General features: G+C 38.2%; 1 protein-coding gene across 4 annotated transcripts in view; it reads left to right on the top strand.

The window, feature by feature from the left end:
- Window positions 1–20,739, top strand: part of RARS2 (arginyl-tRNA synthetase 2, mitochondrial) — a 91,018-nt gene that overhangs the window by 15,293 nt on the left and 54,986 nt on the right. For 3 of the 4 annotated variants that reach the window (XR_007725074.1, XM_050788062.1, XM_050788063.1), the window contains exons 2-5: window positions 1,460–1,533; window positions 6,780–6,882; window positions 8,230–8,313; window positions 17,335–17,432. Coding sequence is in view for 2 of the 4 variants with exons in the window: in XM_050788062.1 (XP_050644019.1) it covers window positions 1,460–1,533; window positions 6,780–6,882; window positions 8,230–8,313; window positions 17,335–17,432 (359 nt within the window). In the remaining 2 variants the exon portion in view is untranslated. The remainder of the gene's footprint in view (window positions 1–1,459; window positions 1,534–6,779; window positions 6,883–8,229; window positions 8,314–17,334; window positions 17,433–20,739) is intronic. The other variant, XM_050788064.1, reaches the window with a different exon arrangement.

Below are 20,739 nucleotides of genomic sequence, written 5' to 3'. Positions count from 1 at the left end.
GGTTCCGGTTTTAGATAGCCTGTATTCACATCCTAGCTTTTCTTTCCACTTAGGCAAGTTAAGTAAATTCCCTGTACTTCAGTTTCATCATTTATAAAATGAGGGTTGAAATAGTAGGAAAGCCTGGGATTGTTGCCGGGAAAAATTAAGGCACTTAAGACATGCCTGTCACATAGGAATAATTCAGGACTGGTGCCATGGCTCACTCTTGTAATCCCAGCACTTTGGGGTGCAGAGGTGGGAGGTTTGCTTGAGGCCAGGAGTTAGAGGCCAGCTTGACATAGCAAGACTGTCTCTATAAAAAATAAAAAATCCGGCTGGGCATGGTAATAGTTGGTAATAGTGTTGGCCTGTAATCCCAGCACTTTGGGAGGCTGAGGCAGGTGGATCACCTGAGGTGTTGAGACCAGCCTGGCCAAAATGGCAAAGCCCCGTGTCTACTAAAAATACAAAAAATTAGCCGGGCGTAGTGGTGTGCGTCTGTAATCCCAGCTACATGGGAGTCTGAGGCAGGAGAATCGCTTGAACCGGGAGGCAGAGGCTGCAGTGAGCCGAGATCACGCCACTGCACTCCAGCCTGGGAGACAGAGTAAGACTCCGTCTCAAAAAAAAAAAAAAAATAAATCATTCGGTACATGGGAATGTCTCTTCCACCTAACTTTGTCCAATTAGGGCAATAGTTCACAACTCTGGCTATGTATTAGGAGTCGTGCAAGGAGCTTTTAAAAAATACAAATCCAGCAAGGCACTGTTCCTCACACTTGTAATTCCAGAACTTTGGGGAGTTGATGTGGAAGGATCACATGAGGCCAGGAGTTCAAGACCAGCCTGGGCAACATAGCAAGACTCTGTGCTACAAAATATGTGTATATAACACATCCGCCCCTACTATTCTAATGATTAAGCCTTTGATAGGGATGGGGATCAGATTTTCCCTATTATTTACTTGTTTATTTGTTTATTTGTAAATGCCATGAGGTTTTATTTTTTATTTTTATTTTTTTTCCATCTGTTTTGTTCACTGCTGTATCCCCAATACCTGGAATAATGCCTGACACATTAAGTAGCCACTCAATATTTTTTTAATGAAAAAAAATGAATTATCTGTGGATTCTCAGTGGTTTATCTCCTCGCTTGCCATAATTTTTTTTTTTTTAATTTACAAAGGTAAAATTCATTCTTTTTGCTGAACGGTTCTATTAATTCATGGTCAAATCCTCCCCTTAACCCTTGGCAACCACAGATTTATTCTTCATCCTTAGAATTTTGGGTTTTCCAGAGGGTCAAATAATTGAATCATACACTATGTGCCTTTTTGAATCTGGCTTCCTTCACTTGTAATGCATTTGGAGCTCATTCGTGTTAAGCATATTAATAGTTTATTCTTACAAGTGGTATTCCATTGAATGGAACAAATATGTCAACAATCTTGCACTGTTTTATTCTTTTTGATTTTTAGCTTTCCAGAGTGTTGAATCTTCCACCAGAAAACTTGATCACGTCAATATCTGCAGTTCCAATTTCCCAGAAAGAGTTAAGTATAATATGCTTGTAACAATCTAAAATGTTGCTGACTTTGTTGTTATACCAAAAAAGCAAAAAAGAATTGTTACTCTTCAATTTGTGGAATAGTCCTTGAAATTAACTATAAGATATGATTCATTATATTCAACCTATTACTCCTATTGACTTTAATAAAATTAAAATCTGTATTTTAATTACTCTGATATGGCAGATTATATATTCTTATGTTCATTATTTTTGTTATAATAGTAACTAATTGTAGCAAAGTCTTTGGGAACGAGGTTCAAATTCAATTCTGTAACAATAAATAACTAAAATTGTAGTTAGAATCTCAGGGTTTTTGAAGGGATATTAAAGATTGTACAACCATCTGGTGCTTGAATACTGTTGTACCATATTTATCTACTAGGTTTTTAATGTTGTGTTTGTTTATTGAGTTTCCTTTTGAGTACTCCCAGTGATAGAAAACTGTTGGTTAGGACTACACACAACTTGTAGTTGCTTTCTGCGTTATAGAGAGATAATCTCTTTGTGAGTTTGGTCATCCTAAAGATTCTTGTTTACCATTTGGGTAGAAAACAGCAATTCGTGGATGAAGTATTCTCTGTCAATTAATAATGACAAGAAATTAGCTACATAGTAGGCATTTAAGCCCTAAGCTTTGAAAAGAAGTAAAGATATAATTACCAGTACCATTATGTCCTTGTATTTTATTACTTAACTTTGTCAGGACTTTAAGAGTAGAATGAATATTCTTCTCAGAATAGAACAAAGAAGTAAGTGGAAAAGAAAGAGAAAGGCTACGTTTGGCCTTCTAGTAAAAGCACCTTTAAAATGGCCCACTGCAGCTTTTTATATATATTGACTTTCTGTAAGAGAAGCAACCACCACCAAGAGGATCTCATGATTATATGTAAATAGATGTAACCTTCCAAACTAGTTGCCTGTTTCATAAAATCTGTAAATGACATTCTGCATAATAAGGGAAATGTTACTGGTTTGGTGTTTATTTGTTTTGAGACCAGGTCTCATTCTGTTGCCCAAGCTGGAGGGCAGTGGTGTGATCTGGGCTCACTGCTGCCTCAAACTCCTGTGTGCAAGTGATCCTCCCATCTTGGCCTCCAAAGTAGCTTGGACTACAGGCTCACGCCACTATGCCTGGCTGACTTTTTTGTATTTTTTATAGGATGGGGTTTAGTCATGTTGCCCAGGGTGGTCTTGAACTCCTGAGCTCAGGCAATCCACCTGTCTTGGTCTCCCAAAGTACTGGGATTACAGGTATGAACCACCACACTCAGCCTGTTTGTTTCTGTTTTCATTTGATGTGTCAAAGGCCTTTAAGAAACTGAACCATCTTGGCCCATCTTTTGAATAGTATTTCGTTTGCCTGCTTCCACTTTAACAATCTGAAGTATTGACTTTAGTTTATAGAAAATAAATATTGGGGCCAGGCACGGTGGCCCACGCCTGTAATCCCAGCACTATGGGAGGCTGAAGTGGGCAGATCACAAGGTCAGGAGATCGAAACCATCCTGGCTAACATGGTGAAACCCCGTCCCTACTAAAAATACAAAAGATTAGCCAGGCATGGTGGCACGTGCCTTTAATCCCAGCTGCTCGGGAGGCTGAGGCAGGAGAATCGCTTAAACCAGGAAGGCAGAGGTTGCAGTGAGCCGAGATCTCACCACTGCCCTCCAGCCTGGGTGACAGAGTGAGACTCTGTCTCAAACAAACAAAAAAAAAAAGAAAAGAAATATTGGGGAGGGCCTCAAGATTTTTCTGGCCTACAAATCTGAAATTCTTCGTATTAAGTTTGCTTAAAACAAAGGGAATCTCTACTGCTTTGCCATAATAAATTCAGGTTTCCTTTACAGTATGTAACTAAGCCTACCTGTTCGGTATTTCTGACTTTATTCCAGAATGTTTATAAGTGCCAGGAGAATTAAGAAATACTATTTTTGTTAACATGGTTTAATTAATATAATGAATTACTTTACTCTGATCTAATTCTGTTCATTTTATTTTCTGTCTACTATCTGATGGTAGTAAACAGAATTAACAACTTTATTATAAGCCAGTGGCTATCAAGTCTGCGGATTTCACGCTGACCAATATTACAATCCTCAGACATAGTGCAAAAATAACTATTGCTTAAAAAAATTTTTTTTTTAGTATAAAGAATGAACATACAGGGACTAGTTTAATGAACCCTATGTGTGCCCATCACTCACCATCATCTGTATGGGTCCAGTTGTTTGTTTGTTTGTTTGAGACGGAGTCTTGCTCTGTCATTCAGGCTGGAGTGCAGTGGCACGATCTCGGCTCACTGCAACTTCCGCCTCCAGGGTTCAAGTCATTCTTCTGCCTCAGCCTCCCCAGTAGCTGGGATTACAGGCACACACCACCATGCCCAGCTAATTTTTGTATTTTTGGTAGAGACAGGATTTCACCATGTTGGCCAGGCTGGTCTCGAACTCTCTACCTTGTGATGCACCTGCCTTGGCCTCCCAAAGTGCTGGGATTACAGGCTTGAGCCACCGTGCCCGGCCCAGTTTTGTTTCTCTTACACCGCATCCACTCTCCGTGTCCACTTTTTTTTTTTTTTTTTTTGGAGACAGGATCTCACTCTATTGGTCGCTGAGGCTGGAGTGCAATGGCAGAATCATGGCTTACTGCAGCCTCGACCTCCCAGGTTCAAGCTATCCTCCCATCTCAGCCTGCCAATTAGCTGGGACCAGAAGCGCAGGCCAGCACACTTGGCTAATTTTTTAAATTTTCTGTAGAGACAGTGTCCACCTACGTTGCCCAGGCTAGTCTTGAACTCCTCAGCTTAAGTAATTCTCCCACCTTGGCCTCCCACACTAGAATTATAGGCATGAGCCAGTGTGTTGCGCTCTCCTCATCCACAGTTGTTTATTTTGATATCTACTGCATTTCATAGCCTAGATGTTTTGCCTTTTTAAAGGTTTTTTTTTTTTTTAATTTATTTTTCTATTATAAAAGCAAAACAGATAATCTTCTTAAGGAAATTCAGGAAAATACAGAAGAATAAGAAAAGATAAAAGCCCCCAATAGTCTTACTATAGTAAGACAACTGATTTTAGCAAGTTGATGTACTTTTTACTTTTTTCTTGCCTTTAAAAAGACATAGCTATAAAACTACATAGAAATATGTAGGATTTTTGAATCCTTTTCCTGACATAATTCTTTTTTTTTAATGAATATCTCTTTTAACAATGTTGTAACATTCCCTTGTTGATAGACATTTAGATTGTTTTCATTTTTTAATATGAATTTTTTTCTTAGAGATTGGGTCTTGCTATGTTGTCTAAGCTGGTCTTGAACTCCTGAGCTCAAGCAGTCCTCCTGCCTTGGCCTCCCAAAGTGCTGGAATTACAGGCATGAGCCACTGTACCTGCCCAAAGTATAATACATAGTAGGCTGCTAGTTGATGTATTAAGGCTCAGGAAAATTCTTAATGGTGATTGTAGACTAGGTTTTTAAATGTGATGTTAACCAGAAGTCACACAGGAATTTTTAGTTATTTCCCTGAGTTTCATAAGTGTTAATGAAGGAAATAATTTGTGCCTCCTCAAAAATAAGTCTTTTCATTCCAGTGACAGATGGGCTGGATAATGTTTCAACCCTCTTACTCTGCCTATCGAGTCTCATTCTCTAGTTCCATATTAAACACCAGAAGATAAATTAATGTGAATAGTTATAATAGATGCTTATATGTTGATTTAAAAAAATTTTTTTGCACCTTGAACTATTTCAAACCTACAGAAAAATTCATAGAGAATGATGTAATGAGTACTCTCATGGTCACTTTCTAAGCTGTCAAGTCCTTTTTCCAAATGTACTTCAAGTCTTATTTTGTAGGGAAAGGAAGGGCTTTTGATTTTTATTAAGCATTACAGATAATGTTGAAATCACTGATATGTATTTGTTTGACTTCATTCCCTACCCTGCTTTCCTAGAGAGAACTGATCTCATGATGCAAATGATTTATTTTCACTAATCAGTTGCTTTGTGTTTGTTTCTTTGTTTTTGTATTGTTTTTTCACCTACCCAGTGAAAAGAATAAATGGCATTGTCTGTCTTTTTAATGAACTGCTGAGTGTTAAGAATAATATTCTTCTTTTTCTCATGTCGAAACTCAAATTACAACATTTAAAAAATACATCATTTGGAAGTCAGTGGAAGGGTTTAAATGAAGCACACCTTTGGAGTTGTAGAGGAAGCATTGTAGAAGAGGTCAAGAGACCTGGGCCCTTTTCTCAATCTGTGTTTTTTTGCCGTAGGATTTTAAAGGAGACGTTTAGCTTGCCAGACATCAGTTTTCATGTCTATAAAATAAGGTGACTGCTCTACCTGTTTCACAGAGATACCATAAAGCTACATTTGGGTAATAGAAGAAGAAGAATTTTTTGAGATGGGGTCTTGCTCTGTCACCCAGGCTGGAGTGCAGTGGCACGATCTTGGCTCACTGCAACCTCTGCCTCCCGGGTTCAAGCAATTCTTGTGCCTCAGCCTCCCGAGTAGCTGGTGTGCCCCCCCATGCCCAGCTAATTTTTGTGTTTTTAGTAGAGATGGGGTTTCTCCATGTTGGCCAGGCTGCTCTCAAACTCCTGACCTTAAGTGATCCACCTGCCTCGGCCTCTGAAAGTGCTGGGATAACAGGCGTGAGCCATCGCACCTGGCCAGAAGAGGAAGAATTTTGTAAGACGATAAGAAAAATCTTCCAAATAAATACTAGGTTATTTCTAATTTTCTTGGTTTTAATTTTGTTTTTTTTAAATTTATTTTATTTTATTTACTTTTTTGAGACGGAGCTTCACTCTTGTCACCCCGGCTGGAGTGCAGTGGCGTAATCTTGGCTCACTGCAATCTCCACCTCCAGGAGTCAAGCGATTCCCCTGCCTCAGTCTCCCAAGCACTTGGGACTATAGGTATACACCACCATGCCTGGCTAATTTGTGTGTGTATGTATTTTTAGTAGAGATGGGGTTTCACCATGTGGCCAGGCTGGTCTAGAACTCCTGACCTCATCTGCCTGCCTCGGCCTCCTAACGTGCTGAGATTACAGGCATGAGCCACCGCTCCTGGCCCCTTGCTTTTAATTTTGAAAGTACACAGAACACCTTATTCTGGTAAAGGTATGTCTCAATAGAGAACTCATAGTGATGAGTCTTTGTTACACAGCTAATTCTTTTAAGGTAACAGGTCTATCTCGTTTCAATGTCTGTCTTTAGAGAAGTAGCTGATTTTCAGCTTTCTGTGGATTCTTTGTTGGAAGAAGACAATGACCATTCAAGACCAGATATTCAAGTTCAAGCCAAGAGACTAGCAGAGAAGGTACTTTAGCACTATTATCTTTTTGACATTGTAATAAACTTGTTATTTAAAAAAAAATACTCTGCAGGCTATCTCAGCCATAATAGTGAATTTAATAGTGTTTCTTTGTTCGAGGCATCTTGTGTAATATAATTTAAATTCATTTTAGCCACATACTATAAGGTTATAATGATTTTTCAAATTAGTTATAAAGCATTCCTCTTGAGCTGACATTGTTCGATTTTTTGATTAACCACTTACAGGAAGACTGAAGTGTTAATTAAATTTACACATTGAATCTGGATGGACTTTTGAATTTAGGAGAACAAGCTTGATAAATTAGAGCAGTGAGTTGCAATTTTTAAAATGAGTTTTTGAAAAGATGAACATTAAAATATGAGAAGAATTGATTAGATGTAAATAGAATCATGATTACAGAGAAGAGGTGGTTAGATGATTATAATAAGCCTCTTTCATTTCTAAGTTCTCTGATGGGTTTGATATCTAAAAGAGGAATTGAAAGGATTGTAAGGAATTACTAAATATAAATTGTTAGTGTAATTCCCTCAGAAAAGGCAGATATGTTGGACAAGCATATTAACATATGTCACAGAGGCAGTGTCTGGGAACTCTAAAGAATTGGAACAATGAAAGTCACTATCATAGAAAGAGATGCTTATTTACAGGATGAGTATGATAAAGGAGCATTGGTAGCTTAGTAAATATTTATTTGATCAGAAAATCACTCCCAGATATTTACCAGGAATAGAATTATTCAAAATATAATAATTATTTCCTTTTCCCCATTTCTTATAGGTTCTTAAAAATAAAGACTAGTTGCTCATTAGTGACAGCAGATAATCTCTTCAAGGTTATCTGGGTTTTTCATGAGATGGGTTCAGACATCTAATAGGTTAAAAAGTGAAGGCATATGCATAAGACGAACTATCTAAATTACATCTTATCTGTTGGTGCAGGTGCTTTAGCGTAGACCCTGACAGAATGTCATGTTCTGTGGCTCTCATGAAAGCTAGGTGAGACAAAAAGTGTTCATCGTATGTCAGAGTAGGTAGAATATGGGTAGAGTGATTTTTCTTACTTGTTAAAAGGTGAATTTGAGGGGAGGGAAAGGGAATGAGGAAGAGAGAGACTAAATACAGAATAGTATGTTAATTGGGAAAAAAAGAGAATGTGTTTACTTAAATAGAATTATGGAACTAAAGAGATTGCCTAAGAACTAGGACCCGATATAGGGACCAGGAAAGATGACTGACTTGTGTCTTTGTAAGCCAAAAATAGTATTAGAACTACATATCTCATTAGGCCTATTATATAACATACCTACTTTGTGCGATTTGTTCTTTTCAGCTAAGATGTGATACAGTGGTGAGTGAAATCAGTACTGGTCAAAGGACTGTAAATTTCAAAATAAACAGAGAGCTCTTAACAAAGGTAAGAATAAGTTAATATCCAGCCATTGTGCTTTCATTCTCTCTGCTTCAGCCACAGTGGTCTTCCTCCAGTTCTTAAATTCATTATACCTCCTCTAGCCTCAAAACCTTTGCACACACTGATCCATAACTTGGGGAGTGCCACCCCGAGTTAACACCTGCTCATCTTTTAAATCCTGATATTTCTTTGGCAGTACCTTTCTGACCCCTTCATTTATATGCTCTCGTAGCACTGTACAGTCATATACCACATAATGACATTTCATACACAGTGTGTATAGATGATGGTCCCATAAGACAATATCATATTTTTTCTGTGTTTAGATATATTTAGGTATACAGACACTATTGCATACAGTATTCAGTACAGTAACATGCTGTACAGATTTGTAGCCTAGGAACAATAGGCTATAACATACAGCCTAGGCGTGTAGTAGACTATATCATCTAAGTTTATATAAGCACTTGGGAGGCCGAGGCAGGAGGATCACTTGAGCCTGGGAGTTTGAGACTGCTCCTGGCAGCATAGCGAGACCCTATCTCTACAAAAAAATTAAAAAATTAGCCACACATGGTAGTTTGCGCCTGCAGTCCCAGCTACTCTGGAGGCTGAGGTAGGAGGATCACTTGAGCCTGGGAGGTTGAGGTTGCAGTGAGCTGTGATTGTGCCATTGTACTCCAACCTAGGTGACAGAGCGAGACCTTTTCTCAAAAATTTCAGTGGCCATGAATTTTCAAGCTTTATTTCAATTAACAAACTAAATAATTTTTTTCTAATTTGAGGATACCCATTACCTCACTTATTAAAAATATTCCCATATCCTTCTCAATTGACAATGCAGGGACAAGGGTCAGGGCTTTGAAGTCCAGCTACTCTTTCGCATAGGGGAATTCCGTATTGCAGCCTTGAGGATCTGAATCTTAGTGGGAATTTGATTAAAGGAGCAAGCAGACTGCTTACAGTTGCCCTGCTTAGTGTCACAGTAAAGCCAGATCCTAGAGCAGTGAGCACTCATGTTCAGAAAAGGACTATTGAATGTACCTCTACTATGTGTTACAATTTTAATGATAATAATTCTTTACTCAAAACTTAATTTATTCTACATTTGGCTGTCAACCTAAAAGGAGGAAACTGAGGCAAAATTAATATAAGTAGAGAGTTTACTTGGGCCAAGCTTAAGGATTGCAGCTGAGGAGCACAGATTCAAGTTGCCCTGAATATACCCTTTGATCGGCAGCAGTTACAAGTGGATTTTTAAAGGGAAAGAAGAGGGAGTTTGAGTTGTTAACCAGAATTTACATTAAAATAATGTAAACTATTGATAGGCTGTATATTTTTCTTTGTATCATAAATTCCAGTAACATGAAGATAACGTGTGAGGCAGCTAGTTGGGAACAAAATCACATAAAACAATTGTCCCCAGCCATATGAGGGAGAGTTTGTGCATAACTGATGTCTGATAGGCATGTCTTTCTGGGCCTGCATACCTCACATAGCTGAGATTACTCTGAGCTATTTTTCTTTTCTCAAGCTTATAGCATCTGCTTTTCTCACATATTGTATCTCTAGTTTTATAATTTTAACTGTTTTACAGTCCATTTTTTAATAAGTAGGATAATACTCTAATAATTAAAAGTAAATACATAAATCACTAACGTAGTCATTAATAATGAAGTATTATGTACTGTACATAATTGGATGTGCTATACTTTTATACAATTGACAGTGCAGTAAGTTAGTTTACACTATAATTTTTAGGTCTCAGATGGTGGTCCTTTGCATGGTTTTTTTTGAGACGGAGTTTTGCTCTTGTTGCCCAGGCTGGAGTGCAGTGGCACGATCTTGGCTTACCGTAACCTCTACCTCCCGGGTTCAAGCGATCCTCCTGCCTCAGCCTCCCCGGGTAGCTGGGATTACAGGCATGTGCCACCATGCCCGGCTAATTTTACATTTTTAGTAGAGACGGGGTTTCTCCATGTTGGTCAGACTGGTCTTGAACTCCCAACCTCAGGTGATCCGCCCACCTCACCCTCCCAAAGTGCTGGGATTACAGGCGTGAGCCACCACGCCTGGCCATCATTTGCATGTTTAATGGATTTTTCAGATCCCATCAAGAAAAAAAATTCAACTCTTGTTAGGACCAACAAAGAATTAATAAAGCTTTGCTTGAGAAGTAACCATAATGGCATTGCGAAGAACTGTCACTTTGGTACCAAACTTCTACCTGTCAGTAGCTTGCAGTACTTTCAAGAGAAACTGTAACTTCAATTAATATTTAATTGTTAAAAGGGAAAAAAGAAAGTATGATCTAAACTAAATAGAAAAAATGCAAACAAAACCCTGTTTTCTTAGGGATGCTTCAAAAATACACAATGGATAACATCATTTTATTTTACACTTTTCAGTTTGCCAAGTTAAACTTTGCATGTTTTACCAAAAGTAAAAGAAAAAGATACTCATTTAAATGGCTCCAGTTCTGCGCCAGTGGCTGCATCTATTTCACTAATAGACGTTTTTCCCATAGGCAGTGGATGCATTCAAGTCACATGTAGTTTCTGTAAATAGGAATGAATGATTTTAAGCACTTTTCAACTGTTGACCAAAGAATTAACAAGTAGGGTAGTAGTGATAACTTCCTTATACATAGGGAGGTGAGTGATGGCTTCCTTGGTAGTCCTGATCAGAGCCATAAAGAAATAATTAACCAACAAAGAGTTAGATAAAATAACAAAACTTGTCTACAGAAAAAGACAATGGTGATAGAATGGAATATTCATTAATTGCTAAGCATTCCAAAAAGTGAAACCTTTGAAAGATTTCATTCTAATTAAAAGCCTTTTATGCACCAGTATTTACATTACTGAATACAACTTAACGTTTAAACATACATACTGATAAATAGATGGGCCTCTAGCTTATTCATCTGTTAGAATATCTGGGAACATTTGTAACTCACTGACATTCTGCAGTTAAAAGCTTTCATTTGATTTAATAAATCTGCTTCTTATTTGCCAGAGTCTAAATTACTGAGATCTAAAGATAAAGTGGCTTGGATCTCGACCTCAAGGAGCTTGCATTGTAAAAGAAAAGCATAAAAAAAACCTCAGTGTAACGTGTAATGGAAACAATAATGTGACGAGTGTTATAATGGTGGCATATTTAAGATGCAACCTTAGTGTAAAAAGGGGTACATATATGTGTATCTTGAGGAAGGGACATAACCTTGAATTGGAATGAAGATTAAAAATATATCTGGGAGATACAAGAACAGGCATTCCAGGCAGAGGGGATGGCTTGGGACAGAGTACAGATAGTCAGAAACATGGCATCATCTGGAAATTAGCAGACAGTTGAGAGTATGGTTTGTGCATAGATGGCATGGGGGAGGATAAGAAATTAGTGTGAAAGGCCTTCTGTTCTTTGCATAAGCTTTTTCCTATGAGTCATCATTTTCCATGTTATGTGTATCACAGGCAGCACGTATGATGATTTTTGGTAGTATAGCAGTGAAACTTATTTCATTTTAATAGATATTTATTGGCAGAAAAACCTAGCACTTCAAACTTGTGATTTTTATGGATATTAGAATGTGCCTTTTTTTTTTTTTCCTGTTTTTTTGAGATAGGGTCTTGCTTTGTCACCCAGGGTGGAAAGCAGTGGTGTGATCATAGCTTATTGCAGTCCCAACCTCCTGGGCTCAAGCGATCCTCTCGCCTCAGCCTCCAGAGCAGCTAGGACTAACAAGCGCAAGCCTCCATGCCCAGGCAGTTTTAAAAATTTTTTAATAGAGATGGGGTCTTCAACAGGCTGATCTTATACTCCTGGCCTCAAGTGATTGTCCTGCCTGGGCCTCCCAAGCATGAACCACCATGCCCAGCCTATGGTATGCCTTTAAACAAATAAATTTCAAAAAAGTTCAAAAAAAACCAAAAGTGATAGGCGTGTGTCAGGTAAAAGTCAGATTAGAAATTGATAAATATATTTTTAAATTTCTTTGTTTTTTTCCTTTAGAGATGGAGTCTCTGTCACTCAGGTTGGCGTATAGCATCATCATCGTAGCTTACTGCAGGGCTTGAGCTGCTGGGCTCAAGTAATCCTCCCATCTCAGCTTCCAAAAGTAGCTGGGAATACAGTCACAGGCCACTACACTTGGCTACTTTTTAAAAAATTTTCAGTGGTGGGGTCTTGCTGTGTTGTACAGACTGATCTCAAACTCCTGGCCTCTAGCAGTCCTCCCAGCTCAGCCTCCCAAATTGTTGGGATTGCAGGTGTGAGGCACTGCACCTAGTTGATAGAATCTCTTAAACCGTTCGAATCATTGAAGGGTTTGAATAAAATAGACTTGATTAAATGTATATGCTATGTAAAAAGATAGTTAGGTGTTATTGTTTTATTATATAGTCATGTGTTGCTTAACAATGGGATACATTCATAGAAATGTGTCCATAGGTGATTTTGTTATTAAGGGACATCGTAGTGTACTTACCCAAACCTAGATGATAAAACCGACTACAGAGACCTAGGCTATAAACTTGTACATCATGTAAATACCAAATACAGTATTTGTGCAGTTGTGACACAGTGATATTTGTATCTTAACCTATCTAAACATAGGAAAGGTACAGTAAAAATACAGTATTAAATATAAAAGATGCTATACCTGTATTGGGCATTTACCGTGAATGGAGCTTGCAGGACTGGAAGCTGCTCTGGGTGAGTGAGTGATGAGTGCATGTGAAGGCCTCGAATATTACTGTACACTACTGTAGACATTACAAACACTGTACACTTAGGTTACAATGGGTTTATAAAAACATATTTTTCCTTGTACCATAACTTCAGAATAAAATAACAAAAATTTAAAAAAATATTTTTCTTGGCTCGACATGGTGACTCACGCCTGTAATTCCAGCACTTTGAGAGGCTGAGGCAGGAGGATCACTTGAGCCCAGGAGTGCTGGGGCTGCAATGAGCTAGGATCACACTGCTGTACTCCAGCCTGAGTGACAGAGCGAGACCCTGTCTCTATTTTTTTTTTTTTTTTTTTTTGAGACAGAGTTTCGCTCTTGTTGCCCAGGCTGGCGTGCAATGGCACAGACTCAGCTCCCACCTCCGCCCCCCAGGTTCAAGCGATTCTCCTGCCTCAGCCTCCCAAGTAGCTGGGATTACAGGTGCACGCCACCATGCCTGACTAGAGACCCTGTCTCTAAAAAAATAAATATTTTTCTTTCTTCAATAATAAATTAACCTTAGCTGACTGTAACATTTTTATTCTGTAAACTTTTTCATTTTTTAAACTTTTTTCTTCTATTTGTTTTTCTTTATATCTCAGCTTAATTTTTTAACTTTTGAACTCTTTTGTAATAGCAGCTTAAAACACATTATACAACTGTACAAAAATATATCCTTATTCTGTAAGCTTTTTCTAATTTTTTTAATTTACTTTTTAGACTTTTTTGCTAAGTCTAAGCTAAGACACAAACACATTAGCCTCAGCCTACACAGGGTCAGGATCATCAATATCACTGTCTTCACCTCCACATCTTGTCCCACTGGAAAGTCTTCGGGGGCAATAACACACATGAAGCTGTCATCTTCTATGATGACAGTGCCTTCTGGAGTATCTCCTGAAGGACCTGCCTGAGGCAGTTTTACAGTTAATTGTTTTCGATAAGTATAAGGAGTACACTTTAAAATTATGATTTAAAAATATAGTGGATTAAATACATAAATCAGTACAGTCCTTTATTATTATCAAGTATTATGTGGTGTACATAATTGTATGTGCTATTCTTTTATAAGACTGGCAGCCTAGCCTAGTAGGTTTGTTTACATCAGCGTCACCACAAACATGTGAGTACTGCAATGCACTAGGCATTATGACCTGCTGCAACATTGCTGGGTGATAAGAATTTTTCAGCTCTGTTACAGCCTTAATGGGACCACCATTGTATATATGTGGTTCATCATTGACTGACACATTGTTATTTGGTGCGTTACTGTAGGTGTTGTTTTTGCAGTGGTATAGCTGAGAGATGAGGACCTAAACCAGGGTAGAAGAACCAGTTATTAAGTAACTGTAACGATATTTAGGAGATAATACACATAGGACCCGGTGATTAACAGGTGACTAATTACAGAGGTTGAGGGAATAAGGTAAATGTTCGGGACTCCTAGGTTTCTGAGTAGGTTAGTTGGGTGAGTGGTAGTGCCGTTTGTGGAAATAGACAGTGTAGATGGAAGAACAAGTGTATTTTCTGTGAAATGCCTGAGAAGCATATCCAATCAGTCTGTAGCACTAGAGAGATTAAGTAGTTAGAAGTAATTAGTATTTGAAGTCTTTTTTTTTTTTTTTTTTTTTTTTGAGATGGAGTTTCGCTCATGTTGCCCATGCTGAAGTGCAGTGGCGTGATCTCAGCTCATTGCAACTCCCATCTCCCGGGTTCAAGCGATTCTCCTGCCTCAGCCTTCCAAGTAGCTGGGGTTACAGACATCTACCACCACACCCGGCTAATTTTTAGTAGAGACAGAGTTTCACCATGTTGGTCAGGCTGGTTTTGAACTCCTGACCTCAGGTGATCTATCTGCCTCAGCCTCCCAAAGTGCTGGGATTACAGATGTGAGCCACCATGCCCGGCCAAGTATTTGAAGTCTTAAGGTGACCTGAAAGTATAAAATAAAAAGCTAGAAGCAAGAATGGAACACAGAGTGCAGAGTCAAGGGCAGATGGTGGAAGAAGAGCCTACAAAGGAGATTGAGAAGCAAAAGTTGAGAGAGAATGGTGTCTTTACAACCAAGGAAGGAGGATAGTTGCAAGAAGGGAGTAGTCACCAGCTAAGATGATATTTGAAAAGTGGTTACTCCTGAGGAAGGAGGGAAGGAATTAGGATAAGGACAGATGATCGAGAGGGACTTCAGCCTTATCTTAAATGTTCAATTTTTAAAAAATTAATAACGTTGCTTTTTTGTTGTTTGTGCCAGGTAAATCAGTAGATAGAGGGTAATTGTCAAAGATAATTCTAACTTACTATGATTAACTGTTGTGGAGTCTGCCATTCATTACATAAAAAGAAGAAGTGAAAGATTTGTAGACTTTCCACTTAGAATAATCTGAATCTAGATTTCTTCTTACTGATGTATTCGTTTAATGTATGTTCTTGGACTAATAATACTGGGTCTCTAGTTTATGACAGACAATATTCTGTATACTGTCTATATATTGTATTAATCCTTTATTGTTTCTTATTACACAATGTGAATCAAGAGAATATTATTTTCTCTATGTCCTTGTGCACATATATACTATTTCTGAACCTTAGTTTTGGATCCATTAAATGGGAAATGTTGCCCATCTTTAAGATTATGAGGCTTAAAGACAATGGGTACGGTAGAAGCAGCTGGACTTGGACCCAGCACTTTATGTTTCTTAAATGTCAATTGTTCGGTACTGGCTGCTGTTCCCTTCTCTGCTTGTTCCATTTAGAGACCATTTTAACCAACTCTTTGATAATAAAGTTTTTCACAACATAAGCCACATTTTTAAGACTCAAGATGCATTTTGGGGCCAGGCATGATGGCGCACGCCTATAATCCCAGCACTCTGGGAGGCTGAGGTGTGAGGATCCATTGAACCCGGGAGTTCAAGACCAGCCTGGGCGACAGAGCGAGAGACCCTGTCTATAAAAATAAAATAAAAATTTTTTTTTTTTTTTTTTTTTTTTTTTGAGATGGAGTCTCGTTCTGTCACCTAGGCTGGAGTGCAGTGGTGCAATCTCGGCTCACTGCAACCTCCGCTTCCTGGGTTCAAGCGACTCTCCTGCCTCAGCCTCCCAAGTAGCTGGGACTACAGGCGCATGCCACCATGTCTGCTTAATTTTCTTTTTTGTGTGTGTGTTTTTTTAGCAGAGATGGGGTTTCACCATGTTGGCCAGGATGGTCTCGATCTGACCTCCTGATCTCCTGATCCACCTGCCTCAGCCTCCCAAAGTGTTAGGATTACAGGCGTGAGCCACTGTGCCCTTCCAAAAAAAGTTTTTAATTAGCTGGGTGTGGTAGCATGTACCTATAATCCCAGCTACTCTGGAGGCTGAGGTGGTAGGATTGCTTAGGTAGGAAGATCGCTTGAGTCTGATTGAGGCTTCAGTGAGCCCTGATTGTGCCACTGCACTTCAGTCTGGCAGACAGAGTAAAGCCCTGTCTCAAAAATGTAAAAATAAAAGTAAAATATAGATGCAGTTGGGGAAAGAAAACCAACTGATATGAGTAAACAAAAGTTCATCACCATTAACAAAAAATAAAATGAATTTTGTGAATTATATGCCATAGTTCTATGTTAATAAAAACTAACCTGGAATATGTTTGGGAAGTTTCTGTGGGATTTCCTTGTTTCTTACTTGTGTAGCCAATAGGCATTATACATTTTTGTCTTTTTCCTACCATTACTTGTAGTCTTTAATATCACAAAAACTGCAGCAGCATGCAGCAGTTAACAGGTTAGCTGTGAAGTTGCAAAAGTTCTTTTCTGCACAACTTAACCCCTCAGTACTTTTCTTTCTTTATTTGTTAAAATAGTTCTTATCTCTAAGGCTGTCGTGAGGAGTAAGTAAGTTAATGCATATAAAATGCTTGGAACAGTGGCTGGCACATCGTATGAACTCAATAAGTGTTAGATGATGCTTCTGGTTTTGTTGTTCATATTTACTGTGGGACTTTTGGCGGTTACTTAACTTCACCAAGCTTCAGTTTCCTTCTCTGTAAAATACCTACATAACTGGTTACTATAAGGATGAATAGACATGGAGTATAAAAGGGCACAGAATCCTTGTAAGTGTTAACTCATGTTACTATGACTAGCATTAGTAACGAGAAAAGTAGTGCTGGAGGTAGTGCCACTGAGAATTCTATGAAATTCTCAGTTCCATAAATTAGAATGAACAAATTGGCAATATTTAATTCTCAGCAACAGAGTAGTTAAAAGCATTGTAATTGTTGTTCATTAAATTACACTCCTTTAATTTTTAGACAGTGCTACAACAAGTAATTGAAGATGGCTCAAAATATGGATTAAAAAGTGAACTTTTCTCTGGTCTTCCCCGGAAGAAGATTGTGGTTGAATTCAGGTGAGGGTGCACCCCTTTTATGTGTTGCTTAATCAAGTTGACTGGGCAGAGGAGTGTTATTACCATCATCATTTGGGGTCTTAATAAATAACATATGGAAAACTTGAAAACCAGTGCAATTATATTATTTCTTGAAATCACAGTGAATCAATCATTGAACTATAAATAAAAACATATTTTTGGACCTCCAAAAAATGTCTTTTTATATATATATACATATATATATATATATATATTTATATTTAGTATTAACAGTTCCTTTTTTGGAAGAACTAGTTATTCATTTTAATAGACTCTTAAGGCAGAGGTAATGGTTACTGCCGTATTAGGAATTTTAAACTGGCCAGGCATGGTGGCTCAGCCTGTAATCCTAGCACTTTGGAAGGCAAAGTGGGAGGATCACTTGAGGCCAAGAGTTCGAGACCAGCCTGGGCAACATAGTGAGACCCCACCTCTTAAAAAAAAAATAGAAAAAGTAGTTGTGCATGGTATCACACTCGCGTAGTGACAGCTACTTGGGAGGCTGAGGAGGAAAGATAGCTTGAGCCTAGGAATTCAAGATTACAGTGAGCTGGGATTGTCACTGCACTCTAGCTCAGGTGAGACACACCAAGACCCTGTGTCAAAAAAAAAATTTTTAAGTAATTTGATTACCAGAGAAACAAGTCTTTTAGTATTTGTAATAAATGTAATTTTTAATTACCAGAAAAATAGCTTGAAGTTTTAATGTGCCTCTAAATAGTCTTCATAGAACTTTCTAACGTGCTGTCAGTATAACTGTCTGGTATTTAGACTGTTTGAGGTAACGAAGAGAGAAAAGGGAACACTAAAAACTAATACTTTCATTGTACAGCTGACAGACTGACAACCGTAGGAAATTATCAGAGATGTAGCATTTGTCTTCCTAAAGCTGAAGAACAGTCTTGATGAACTGTTTTTCTACTTAGAAAGATAGAACTTGCTAAGAGCCTTTTGTCTTCTTAAGTATTTATGTCTGTGGAAGATTTTTAAAAATCGATATGGGAAGTATTATGTTTACTAACTCATTATTGCAGTTTATGATAATAGCCATTAAACTTAGTTATGATTAGCTCCTGTACAGTCAGTGAAAGAGCGGGTTTTATGCATGTGTACTGTCTCTGCCACTCACTTGTCTTCTTAAAGAAGACAGACCCTCTAAGACCAAACTCATGAATTTATGATAAGGACCAATTACTGAGTAAGCTTCTGCTCCTATGGAGTAGACACTTACTATGAATGACTCTTGTACTGCAGTACACCACAATTATGATATTTAAAGTTGAGTTTAAATATTTGTTGCATCACAAAGAGTAGAGGGACTTCCTACAGTCATCGTCATATCGCAGAGGAACTACACTAAGGCCATCTCCTAAGGAAATTTGCCTGTTTTCTCTCCTCTTGAATAAGAAACCACTGCAAACCTTAATGTAGGGATTGTTAAACCTCAGCCCATAAGCAACATCCAGTTTGCCACTTGTTTTTGCAAATAAAGTTTTGTTGGAACACTGCCATGCACATTTGTTTACATCATCTACATTGGCTGCTTTCATATTGCAATGGCAGTTGAACAAAGTAGAGCCAAGTTGAATAGTTGTGACAGATCAGATGGTCCAAAAGTCTATTAAAGTATTTACTCTCTGGCTCTTTAAGAAAAAGAATTGCCAGCTTCTGATTAGTGTCTTAAAACAACATCCATTTTGGTACTTATGACACCATGTATGAGGAAATGGGGAGAGAGGAGTATTTCAGGCCAGTGGTTCTATTTGCCTGAGGTTATTTATGTAACTGGTCATCTGGAGACTATTGGGGCTAGAAATCAAAAGTGGCTCATTTACTTCTCTGGCCAGGCATCTCTGTCTCCTACCACATTGTTTCTCCAACAGGGTAGCAAGACCTCTTTACAGAGGTACTCAAGGCTCTAAGATAGTGAAAACATCTAATCTTGGAACAGGCATGGCATCATCAGTTTTGTCACTTTCTGCTGATGAAAGCAAGTCACAAGATCACCCCAGATTCAATGGAAGAAAAATAGAGTACATCTCTTAATGATGAAAGAAGCAAAGAATTTGTGATCATCTTTGATTATTTTCATTCATGTCTTTAAATTAATGGACATACTGCTTTCTTCACTGGGGAGGTACTTCATTACCATATTACTCTTAAACCCCTTTCAATTACCTAACCGGCAAGTAAAGGAAAATCAATAGGGAGGCAATATATTACCTGTTGCCATACATTCATCCTTTAAGTAATGCCATTATAAGTTTCCTAAAACTTGAAAAGTTGCCACCATTACTTACCTTCTTTTGCATTTTTTTTTCCACCTTCACCATCCTTTTACTCCAACTAAGCTCTAGAAATACTGTGGCATCAGTCTTCCTTACTCATTGATTCCCTGGCTTTCCTCTTAAGTTTTGGTTTCCCATATACTGCTCCTTTTTGTTTATGCTTTTAAGAAGTATCTAAAAATAACCTGTTCTATGCGAGTTGTATTCTGTAGGCTTTTTGTATGGCAGTTAATTTGCTTATGGATTTGCTTCTCTTAGCTTTTTTCTAAAGCAGTTAAGGAAGGCTGGAATTTAAATGAGTGTCTGAATGCTGGTGAAGGCAGAGCCTGTCTATCTCCTAGCAGCCATCTTTGCTCTCTGACAGTTTACATGTGGCATTGTTGTGAGACCATTGCTTCTCTCTCCCTTAGAGGTTTTCCAGATGCTGCAGTTCTTGCTGTTGTGATTTCAAAGTAGAGACAAAATAGGTGGAGACAGGATCAAAATTGATAGAGAACATTATTCTTGGGTTTCTTCTGAAAATGAGAGAGATGGGAGAAGAGAATTTTTAAAATATGTAGTATCCTGAACAGACCAAGCAACATTCCCCAGAAAGCAAGAGATATGATCACTATGCTCAAGAAACTTTCTCCCTAAATTGAGTTGATGATGATAATACTAGATTAAGTAACTTGCCCAGGTTCACAGATCTAACTCTTGATTCTGAAACCTGTATACTTTTACTGCTTCCCTGGTACATAGTGTAGGTTGTCATATATTTTGTCTGATTTAGGAGCAGTGTGATAAAATACAAGGTAAATGGCTGTCCATCATAGATTTGGACTTCCCCTGGTAGATGGTGTAAGACTTGAAGCTAACTACTGTTTCCTCTCTCCTGTCTCTCTAGTCAGCCTTTCCTATTTTGTACAGATCAACTGTGTAAGATCATGGTAAGCAGTGGTAGCCTTTTCTTTTCTTTTCTCAGCATGATTTTCCCCAGCCCCTGCTGCTCCCAAGTG

This window comes from Macaca thibetana, chromosome 4 (genome assembly GCF_024542745.1).
Source record: "Macaca thibetana thibetana isolate TM-01 chromosome 4, ASM2454274v1, whole genome shotgun sequence".
Lineage (NCBI taxonomy): Eukaryota > Metazoa > Chordata > Mammalia > Primates > Cercopithecidae > Macaca > Macaca thibetana.
The sequence above is the reverse complement of the archived record's forward strand: the minus strand, read 5'-3'. Positions and strand labels throughout refer to the sequence as shown.